This window comes from Centroberyx affinis, unplaced genomic scaffold (genome assembly GCF_046629955.1).
Source record: "Centroberyx affinis isolate AG114_WGS23_722 - 3 ecotype Tasmania unplaced genomic scaffold, CSIRO-AGI_Caff_v1 ptg010219l_1, whole genome shotgun sequence".
NCBI classification, from domain to species: Eukaryota; Metazoa; Chordata; class Actinopteri; order Beryciformes; family Berycidae; genus Centroberyx; species Centroberyx affinis.
In genome coordinates, this window is record NW_027284770.1 from 3830 (window position 1) to 15000 (window position 11171).

General features: G+C 44.5%; 1 protein-coding gene across 1 annotated transcript in view; it reads right to left on the bottom strand.

The window, feature by feature from the left end:
- Window positions 1–1823: 1823 nt before the first annotated feature.
- LOC139640680 (heterogeneous nuclear ribonucleoprotein L-like) overlaps window positions 1824–11171 on the bottom strand; it is a 13307-nt gene continuing 3959 nt past the window's right edge. The window contains exons 6-12 of the mRNA XM_071514866.1: window positions 8791–8850; window positions 6703–6939; window positions 6367–6481; window positions 4823–5021; window positions 3308–3365; window positions 3066–3164; window positions 1824–2956 (exon numbers count right to left, since the gene is read on the bottom strand). Of these exons, the coding sequence (XP_071370967.1) occupies window positions 2901–2956; window positions 3066–3164; window positions 3308–3365; window positions 4823–5021; window positions 6367–6481; window positions 6703–6939; window positions 8791–8850 (824 nt within the window). The 3' untranslated portion in view covers window positions 1824–2900. The remainder of the gene's footprint in view (window positions 2957–3065; window positions 3165–3307; window positions 3366–4822; window positions 5022–6366; window positions 6482–6702; window positions 6940–8790; window positions 8851–11171) is intronic.

The window sequence follows — 11171 nt, forward strand, 5'->3', positions numbered from 1 at the left end:
GGGTTCGGGTCTGTCATTTTGGACCCGTGAAGACCTCTAGTCAGAAGCTGAAGCTGCTGTCAGCGTCCACAGAGCGAAGCATTCTGGACCAGACGAACCTGCTGAGGGATCCGGTCCTGGTTCATGACGCCACAGACAGGAAGTGACTCTGGTAACTGACAACAAATGATGTCTGTTTACATTTCTGATGTTGGTCTGGTTCTGGTCTGAACTGTTTCAGGACAGCTCCACGCTTCTTTCACACAGAAGTAACAGAGACTCCAGACTGTTTCCAGACCTGGAGCCGGTCTGACAGAGTCTTTCGTTTATTTTTACAAAGGAAATGTCATTTTCATGTTGAAACGACGTTGAAAACCCTGGAAATACAACAAAGCCAAAAGGAAAGTGGAGTCTGTCGTCCATCACAGCCTGCATCAGGACCTAAACATCTCTCTGATATCAGTTCAGGTTCTAAAGCTGTTTTAATGTGAATATTTAACGTGTGATAATATGATATGGTGATAATTAGAGTTTGACTGAGCTCAGGTTGAATTTCCTCCTGAAGTGATGTTCTGTCTGTCGTGCTGAAGGCCTGAAGGCTTTTCTAAAGCGGTGAACAGGTGTGTCAGTTATCTGAAGTCTAATCCTGGAACCAAACACAAATCACATGTAAAATCATCGCTTTGCTTTTCATGGTGACGCAGCAGCTTTTACCTGCTGCTGCTGCACACACACACACACACACACACACACACACACACACACACATCACAACACACCAGACTCTTACAGACTGAACACGACTGATCTTACACACAGTAATCTCTTCTATTGCAGTTAGGCACAAACCTCCAGGAGGAAGCAGCGTTTCCCAACCGCCTAGCTCTGTTAGCATCGTTAGCATCGTTAGCATCATTAGCATCATTAGCATCATTAGCACAGTCAGTATTTGGCCTCTTGGCTGCTCATATGAAGCCGGTCGGTGGCTGAGAAGAAACAGCTGAGGAGTTTCAGTCAGAACAGTAAAGATCCTTTATGCAACATGACCTGCTGACTCTCCTCCTGTAAAAATGATTTCCCCCTGACAGCGTTAGCATCATGTGAACAGCTTCAGGACTCACACACACTTCAGTCATTTCACACATCGAGTTTGTGCTTTTACTGCAGTCACATCTAGAAGGAGAACTATAAAGACTTTAGCTTTAAACTGCAGTCACACTGCAGTGATATCTGACATTAGAGCTGGGCGATAATTCAATATCATCGTTTATCGTCTTTCAGTGGAATCATATCGTGATGATATGAAGATATTTTAATATCGTGACACACATTTCTGCTGTCTGAATTGAGGATGACAAGCAAATTTGACTTAAAAACTCTGATAAAATGAGGTATGGTAGGAATATTATTTGAATATTTCTGTTTTGTTTGACATCACACCTAACATCACCATTCGGTTCAATGAGATGAACATTAATTTGATTATTTAACGTGATTTTGCAACATGAACCATATCATGATATATATTGATATCGAGAAAAATCCTTATGATTATCATGATATTGATTTCAGGTTGATATCAGGTTCTCACTGAGCTGCAGAAAGCTCCGCCCCCTTCTTTCTTACAACTTTAATCTGATTGGTTGAAAAGTTTTGTCTTTTTGTTCCTGCATCAAAAAACCCAGAATGATTTGAATCTTTTTACAGTTCCAGTTTCTTCAGAGTTACTGATTTGATTTTGCTTGAAAATGGTTTTAATCCATTTATTTGATGTAAAGCACTTTGAGTTGCATTATTATTATCATTATTATCATTATTATCATTATTATTATTAAATACACCGATGACTGACCAGGTTCACCTGTAGTCAGATAACAGGTTTATTCAGGTTAATTAGCACGACACAGTGCAGCAGTCTCATCTCTGTCGCTCAACACGCAGCTCTGATTGGTCACTACAGATGTCAATCAATCAGCTGACAGTGACAGTTCTCCTTCCAGATGTGAACGAGCCTCCGGATGCAGGATGTGGAGACACCGGCCCGACCTGGAGGATACCGGTGCGTTCAGGTGCCGCTGGGAAAGTCTGACCCTGTGACTGGTTACACAGCGTTGCTTTCATGTTATTATTTTGTCGGAAATTCAAACCCAAAAGACAAACGATAAACAAACATGGCCGTCCTGCAGCTGAACATGATAATTAGACGAACTTCATTCGAACACGTTAGGCTGGTCTGGATAACGAAGAACTTGAAATAACGGAGTGTGTGTTTGTAATTTCTTACTGTTGACTGACAAAACTTTATTTTTCGCCTTGTTGGGAAGGTCAAAGGTCAGACCTCAGGAACACAGGTCATACATTTTCTTTTCTGACTTCATCATCCGACTTTAGAGAGCGTTCATGTGAAATCTCCGACTAGAAAATTTCTGATAAGTACGACGGCACCTGAACGCACCGCATCCTGCAGCTGCAGAGCCGCTGACATCATTCAGGAATAAAAAAAAAAAAAAAAAGTATTTTACAGCGAGAATAAACCTCCGGACCGAAGGAAGCCGGATCCTCAAGTCTTCAGTCCTCGAATCGAATCGTCCTCCCACTGTGACATCACTTCCTGCTCCGCACAGTTCAGGTAAACGAGAAAAAGACGAGAAAAATCCATTCAAACACTTCAGAGACGAAACCCACCCGTCTCTCTGTCTGTCTCTCTCTCTGTCTCTGTCTGTCTCTCTCTCTCTCTCTGTCTCTCTCTCTCTCTCTCTCTCTCTCTCTGTCTCTCTCTCTCTCTTTCTGTCTCTCTGTCTGTCTCTCTCTCTGTCTGTCTCTCTCTCTCTTTCTCTGTCTGTCTGTCTGTCTCTCTGTCCTCTTCTTCTTCCTGATTGGTCTGTGAGGAGCAGGCGTGTGGCGGCCATCTTGTTTGTTCTTTACAGATGTGAAGAGGTGGAGAAACAAAGCTTCAGGGTGTAGGGGTTAGCGCCATCTGGAGGACCGGAGGAGAAGAACAAGACTGAGTTACGGTGTACCATGTAGTATTACTACAGTACTGCGTCAGTGTTACTGCAGTACTGCGTCAGTGTTGCAGTACTCACTGGGGATTCTGATCTGGTGATGGTTCAGGACGGTCAGGACCTCCACGGCCTCTGTCTTACTGTCAAACTCCAGCAGACCAGACATCGTCTTGGAGCTGGCTGCAGGGAGGAAGAGAAGAAGAAGAGGAAGAAGAAACAGAAGAAACAGAGAGGTGTCAGTGCTCCCTGCTCCTCTCAGCCCGTTTGGAGGTGAAGAAGAAGAAGAGATTTCATATCTGTGAGTTTGTGTTTGTTCGTCTTACGTTTGGCATCAAAGACTTTGAACTTGATGAATCCAGGAAGCTCGTTCTCTGTACAGAGCTGCAGAAGAAGAAGAGGAGAGAGCAGTCAGATGGTTTTTCTCTTCTTTTTTTTGTTCTTTGTTTCTTGTTTTACTGATCAATTAACCTGAACTGAAGTAAAGACATTTAATGAACTAATCTAAACTGAACTAAACTAATCTAAACTAAACTAGTGAACTAAAGTAAACTAATGAAGTAAAGTAAAACTTAACTAAACTACAGTAAATTAATAAAGTGAACTGAACTTAAGTAAACTAACCTAAACTTAACTAAACTAAATTAATGAACTAAAGTAAACTGGACTAATGAACTAGTATACCTGGGGCCGTATCCACAAAGCTCCTAGTAGTATTGGTAGTAGTAGTAGTAGTATTGGTAGTACTAGCAGCAGTATCAATAAATAATAAAATATGCACACAAATAATAAAATATGCAGACGACACAACCATTGTAGGCCTCATCTAAACTAAACCTAACTAAACAAAATTAATGAACTAAAGTAAACTGAACTAATGAATTAGTAAACATAAAATAGGACAAAGCTTCCTAGTACTAAGACTTGGTCCTAGTGGTGAAATTCTAAGAAAACTCTGAGACTGATGGTAGGTTCTGTCACAATATGAGTCTGTGAAGGAGCTGTGATTGATTGTTGGCTGCATAAACCTAAATTATCACCGCTGCACTGTTTGCCTGTTGCTAAATATCTTAACATGGTGATAACTTTCATAATAATAATAGCATTAATGCGTCTTTTCTGCGTCTTTCAGACATTTCCTCCTCTCCTTAAGAAACTCCTCAGCTCCTAAAAGTCCTCCTCTCTGCTCTGAACAGTTTTCCACCTGAGCAGCTCTCTGAAGGGCGAAGATGCTTTGTGAATAGCTTTTATCTTTACTAGGATTTAGTCTTACTTTTAAGGGGAAATTCTTAGAAAACGTCACCACTCTCAGAGTTTTCTTAGAATTTCACCGCTAGGACCAGCTCTTAGTACTAGGAAGCTTTGTGGGTACGACCCCTGATGTTCTGTTCTGTACTGAAGCTTCAGTCCACTAGATGGAGCTATTTCATGTGATCTGAACCCTGCTCCTCCTCCATGTCTGTTCACCTGGTTCCTCTAACACAGTGATTCTCAACCTTTTTCATATCAAGGACCCTAATTTAGTCCACATTAGAACCACGGACCCCCATTTGATGAGATTTTGTCTCTCAGACCCAAATCTGAGAATATTTGTATTGTTAGATATGATAACAATTCATCAATTTGCTGGGGACCCCCTGGAACCCCCTCAAGGACCCCTGGTGGTCCCCGAACCCCACGTTGAGAACCACCGCTCTAACACCGAGACCTCAGACCGCCGCAGGACGGAGGAACCAGGTGAAGAACACCAGCTGTCCAACTCCGTCTCCGTACAACAGCTTTATGTTTTTATCGTTGAATGTTGGAGAGCAGATGGTGGATGCTTGTTTTGCGCTCCTGACCCGGTGCAGCTGCTGGTGGCTCAGGGTGGGCGGGGCGTTGTAGAAGTGCAGCACGGCGGCGGGAGGCTGGATGATGTTCCTGCTGCTCTGCTGGCTGCTGAAGCGGTTGTTCCTGCTCAGACTGAAGTCCTGGTAGCTGCTGCTGCCGTCCAGCAGCTCAAACACCTGAGAGGGGATGACCGCCTGCTGCTTGGACACACTGAGGGGGGGGGGGGGGGGCATAAACAGATAGAGGAGGGGGAGCGGGGGGACAGACAGACAGAGGAAAAAAGAGGAAGGTCAGTTGAGGATTGGTAGTAGTGTTGGTAGTATTGGTTGTAACACAGGCTGGTTGGCACAGCCCCTCGTTTAAATATTCTGTAGTTCATTGGACAGTCATGGTGACAGGCACATCAGACAGCCAATCAGTTCACTTAGAATTGATAACCCATGTAAACGTGCTAATTGTGATAGTTGAGTTGTTCTGGAGAGTTGCACGAACGTGTTGGGACTAAGAGTGTGGCTGTATCAGACTTATGTGCGTCTATTAATCTGGAAGTACATCTATTTGTTTATGTTAATTTAGAAGTGGATTATTGGTGGTAGATGTACTGGTAGTAGTATTGGTAGTAGAACTAGCAGCAGTATCAGTACTGGTAGCAGTATTGGTAGTAGTACTGGTAGTAGTACTGGTAGTAGTATTGTAGCAGTATTGGTAGTAGTACTGGTAGTAGTATTAGTAGTAGTACTGGTAGTAGTATTGTAGCAGTATTGGTAGTAGTACTGGTAGTAGTATTGTAGCAGTATTGGTAGTAGTATTGGTAGTAGTACTGGTAGTAGTACTGGTAGTAGTACTGGTAGTAGTATTGTAGCAGTATTGGTAGTAGTATTGGTAGTAGTATTGTAGTAGTATTGGTAGTAGTATTGGTAGTAGTATTGTAGTAGTATTGGTAGTAGTATTGGTAGTAGTATTGTAGTAGTATTGGTAGTAGTATTGGTAGTAGTATTGTAGTAGTATTGGTAGTAGTATTGTAGTAGTATTGGTAGTAGTATTGTAGTAGTATTGGTAGTAGTATTGTAGTAGTATTGTAGCAGTATTGTAGTAGTATTGTAGTAGTACTGTAGTAGTATTGTAGTAGTATTGTAGTAGTACTGTAGTAGTACTGTAGTAGTATTGTAGTAGTATTGTAGTAGTATTGTAGTAGTATTGTAGTAGTACTGTAGTAGTATTGTAGTAGTATTGTAGTAGTATTGTAGTAGTATTGGTAGTAGTATTGTAGTAGTATTGTAGTAGTATTGGTAGTAGTATTGTAGTAGTATGGTAGTAGTATTGTAGTAGTATTGTAGTAGTATTGTAGTAGTACTGTAGTAGTATTGTAGTAGTATTGTAGTAGTACTGTAGTAGTACTGTAGTAGTATTGTAGTAGTATTGTAGTAGTATTGTAGCAGTATTGTAGTAGTATTGTAGTAGTATTGTAGTAGTATTGTAGTAGTATTGTAGTAGTATTGTAGTAGTATTGTAGTAGTACTGTAGTAGTATTGTAGTATAGCAGCAGGAGTCTCACCAGACACTGAGCCTCTTGCTGAACAGCTTGATGCTGTGTAGATGAGTGACAGCTCGGTCCACAGAGAACTCGTCTCCCATCTCCACCAGCGCCGTGCGGGGACGCTCTTCATGAACTTCACCTGAGCGGCCAATCAGAGCGGAGGTCAGAGGTCACAGCGCCGCAAACCACAGGAGACAGAGAGGTGAGGTAAACACAGCCGGTGTCATTTACAGTTTTAGCGATTTACTTCTGTCTACACCGCCGCTTCCCACAATGCATCTCTTTGGCGCTGCCATATGAACAGAGAGGCACACACACACACACACACACACACACACACACACACACACACACACACACCCTTCTCCACGTTGCCGTAGAGACAGAAGAGGCTGAAGATGCGGCTGCAGTTCATCTTGGCGGGGTGCAGGCCGCTCACCATGGCGACGGAGCTGGGAGGCGGGGGCCCAGGTAGCAGGAGGGGGCGGGGCTGTGGGGAGGAGCAGGGGTAGGAGACGAGCTCCTGCACCTCCTCACCGCGCCTCCTCACCCTGCTGCTGCCGGGCAGGGGCAGCAGGGGGCAGTGTGCTCCTGGTGCACCTACACACACACACACACACACACACACACAACATACACTCAACAAATACCTTATAACTAGATTAGAATTTATAACCTCCTCCTCTCCTCTCCTTTCCTCTCCATCCTCCTCTCCTTGTCTCCTCCACCTCTCCTCTCTTCTGTTCCTCTCCTCTCCTTGTCCCCTCTCTTCCTCTCCTCTCCTTCTCTCCTCTCCTTTCCTTGTCTCCTCTCCTCCTCTCCTCTCCTCCACTCCTCGTCTCCTCTCCTTGTCTCTCTCTCCCCTCCTTCTCTCCTCTCCTCCTCTCCTTGTCTCCTCTCCTCCTCTCCTCTCTTCTCCTCCTCTCCTCTCCTCTCCTCGTCCTCCTCTCCTCTCTTCTCTCCTTGTCTCCTCTCCTCTCCTCGTCTCCTCTCCTTGTCTCCTCTCCTCTCCTTGTCTCCTCTCCTCTACTCTCCTTGTCTTCTCTCCTCTCCTTGTCTTCTCTTCTCTCCTCTCCTCTCCTTGTCTCCTCTCCTCGTCTCCTCTCCTCCTCTCCTCTCCTTTCCTTGTCTCCTCTCCTCCTCTCCTCTCCTCGTCTCCTCTCCTTGTCTCCTCTCCTCTCCTTGTCTCCTCTCCTCTACTCTCCTTGTCTTCTCTCCTCTCCTTGTCTTCTCTTCTCTCTCCTCTCCTCTCCTTGTCTCCTCTCCTCGTCTCCTCTCCTCCTCTCCTCTCCTTGTCTCCTCTCCTTTCTCTCTCCTCCTCTCCTCTCCTTGTCTCCTCTCCTCCTCTCCTCTCCTCTCCTCTCCTCTCCTCCTCTCTATGTCATAAACTACTGAGCGACTGTTCAGGCTTTTCTAAGTAGGAAGTTGAAAGCTGTCGTCTCGCTCAGGTAGGACACAGACCACTTCCTCTGTGGTCAGTGGTTCCTCAGGTGGAGCAGGAAATCCCACAATACCTTGCAACACCAGTGAAGAAGAACAAAACTTCCCCAACATCCGCTACAATTAATACTGGACAGAAGTCCTCGTTTTGAGAAAAGGAAGCATCAGAAGCACTTTCAGAAGGAGGAAGCATCCTTCTGAAGGAGACAGAGGCTAACATGACTATACTGCTAGCTGCTAGCTTTAGCTTCTACTGGATACTGTATGCTAGCTAGATACAGCTACACACAGTAGTACTGTAGTACACGTTAGCAGGCTACTGCACTGTAAGATACATAATGTATTTGTGTATTTTCTTTCAGTATTTCAGTACAATTTCATGTTCACTTTTCATACTTCACTTTACCAGTTTGTCTTTCTTTTTGCTTTATTCAGTTTTTATTTTCCTTCTAAATGCTTTGACAGCAGAACTGAACTGAAGAGAGCGAGGAGGTAGAGAGACAGAGACAGAGAGGAAGGAGAGACAGGCAGAGAGAGAGAGACAGAGAGGAGGGAGAGACAGGCAGAGAGAGAGAGACAGAGAGAGAGAGACAGAGAGGAGGGAGAGACAGGCAGAGAGAGAGAGACAGAGAGAGAGAGACAGAGAGGAGGGAGAGAGAGGAGGAGAGACAGACAGAGAGAGAGAGACAGAGAGAGAGACAGAGAGGAGGGAGAGACAGGCAGAGAGAGAGAGACAGAGAGAGAGAGACAGAGAGGAGGGAGAGACAGGCAGAGAGAGAGAGAGACAGATAGAGAGAGAGAGAGAGAGACAGAGAAAGAGAGAGACAGGCAGAGAGAGAGAGAGACAGACAGAGAGAGAGAGAGACAGACAGAGAGAGAGAGACAGGCAGAGAGAGAGAGAGACAGACAGAGAGACAGAGAGAATGGAGAGAGAGGAGGGAGAGACAGACAGAGAGAGAGAGAGAGAGACAGAGACAGACAGACAGACAGACAGGTAGATACCGTAGCCGTTGGATGGATGTTCTCCCAGTATAGCCTGGCGCTGCCTCCCTTTCCCCCGCTCTGCAACACACACACACACACACACACACACACACACACACACACACACACACACACACACACAGAGTCCTTAGCCAAATGAGAGCTGACAGCAAGGTTGTTGCCAATGGCACCATCACACACACACATACACACACACACACACACACACACACACACACACACACACACACACACACACACACACACACACACACACACACACACACACACACACACACACACCATCAGCAGTATAGCTACACAGTGACTAAACACACACAACCATTTTAGCCGAGTAATGGAGACGGGCAAAACACACACACACACTTCTGCCTGTGTGTGTGTGTGTGTGTGTGTGTGTGTGTGTGTGAGTTTGACATGGTCGACCTGTTCCGGTCCAGAGTGACAGCCCGGGTTCGGAGAGTCTGACCCAAATAAGGCGAGAGACGCAGGAGGTGAAACCAAGCGCTCCCTCCAGATAATCCTCCACAGCAGGAAAATCTATTTTTAGCCTCATTTTCCACAGAGGAACCAACACTCTGACTGGATCAATCAGCCTTTACTGCAGGTTCATGATCCATCTGCTTCACAGTTATACTGGGAGCTGACCAGTACAACCAGTCTGCTGCAGCTGGAGGTTCAGTGCCTCGCTCCTGGGCTGCAATCCTGTTCTCTGACCTCCAGACCGACCTCTGAACCCATCGTCTATCGATCGGTCTGATCGATTAGACTCTGGGGGCGACGGCCAATATTTTGTGGTTTCCGGTGTAGCCAGCGGACATCCGGGCCAAGACTTCCTCTTCCTGTCGCCCCCAGAGTCTAATCGTCGTCAGACCGATAGACGATGGGTTCAGAGGTTGCCTCCAGACCTGCAGCAGCCCAGAGAGGCTTTGTAGCTGCATGAGTCTCCATGATGGAGGAACATGGAGAACTGTGTGTTAGTGAATAAAGTGTAAATGTGTCTGAAGCAGCTGTCAGCAGAGAGCAGCTGAGTCAGCTTGTTGTGGTGTGGCTGTAGATCCATTCAGTAACGTTCTCAGTAAAAGTGAATAGTGTGATAAGGTGGATTTGTTTCCAAATGTAGGTTACTGTGACACAGTAAACTGTCTTGTCTTTAGCCCTAGTCTCTACTCCAAAACATGAAGAGTTGGAGCTTGAGAAGAGTCAGCTCAGTTAACCTGAACAAACTGTTAGCTAGCTAACTAGCCAGCAAACACACTGATGTTAATGTGAACACGCAACGCTAGCTGCTACTAGATACGTTAGCTAGTGTGCTAATCAGATGTGTTAACAACAAGACAGTGATGTTAGCTGACCAGATGCTATGGTTAGCTAGCTAACAAGCTGACATTATCTAAACACTAAATCAATCAGATGGATCAGTTATGAAATGATCAGTTCAGTCACAAACAGACAGAAATTAACCGTCTGTTCAATTCTGTTGAGACAGAAACACAGTCAGCTGTTCAGAGCTGAGGACCTCCAAGATGGCCACCAGAGGGGGGGGGGGGGGGGGTGTGACATCACCTAGAAAATCTAGCTGTGCTGTGTATGGGTTAGCGCTGCAGAGCTCCATCACATCACTCCTCTAACAGGATGCTTCTCTGTTAAAGCTTTGATAACAAAACTTCAGTGGAATTAAGTCGATGAATTCATCTGTTGGTCTGTGAGCAGATCCAAGGTCAGTCGCTCAGTCAGATCTATTCAGCTTTCTATGGACATGACGCTTCACAGTGGACTTTAGTCTTTTATCTGTTTCCCTCTTCAGACTCTCTCGCTCTCTGTTCCTCCTAATTACTGCCTCTACAGCCTGTAGAAAAAGACTGGAGACAACATGGCCGCTCGTCCTGTTTTATTCCTGTTAAATCTAAAGTCCACTTCATTAACAGTTTGACACAAACAAAAAAATATCATGTTGAAAAAGTAGAATCAGTTTCCAAAAGGCTTCATTCAGATTAGTTTGTCTGGCTGGATGTTTAAACAGTAAATTGTGATCTATCAGAGGGTCAGGAGACGGAAATTCATTCATATATTTCTACTGAACATGTTCTACTGTTGTAACAGTCAGCTGTGTTAATGTCCTCCATTCATCCATTTCAATTCTAATCTAATCTGATTTAATCTAATCTGATTTAATCTGAATAAATCTAACTTGATCTAATCTAAACTGATTTAATCTAATCTGAATGAATCTAATTTGATCTAATCTAATCTGATTTCATTAATCTAATCTGATTTAATCTAATCTGATTTAATCTAATTTGATCTAATCTAATCTAATCTGATTTCATTGATCTAATCTGATCTAATATAATCTGATTTAATCTAATCTGAATGCA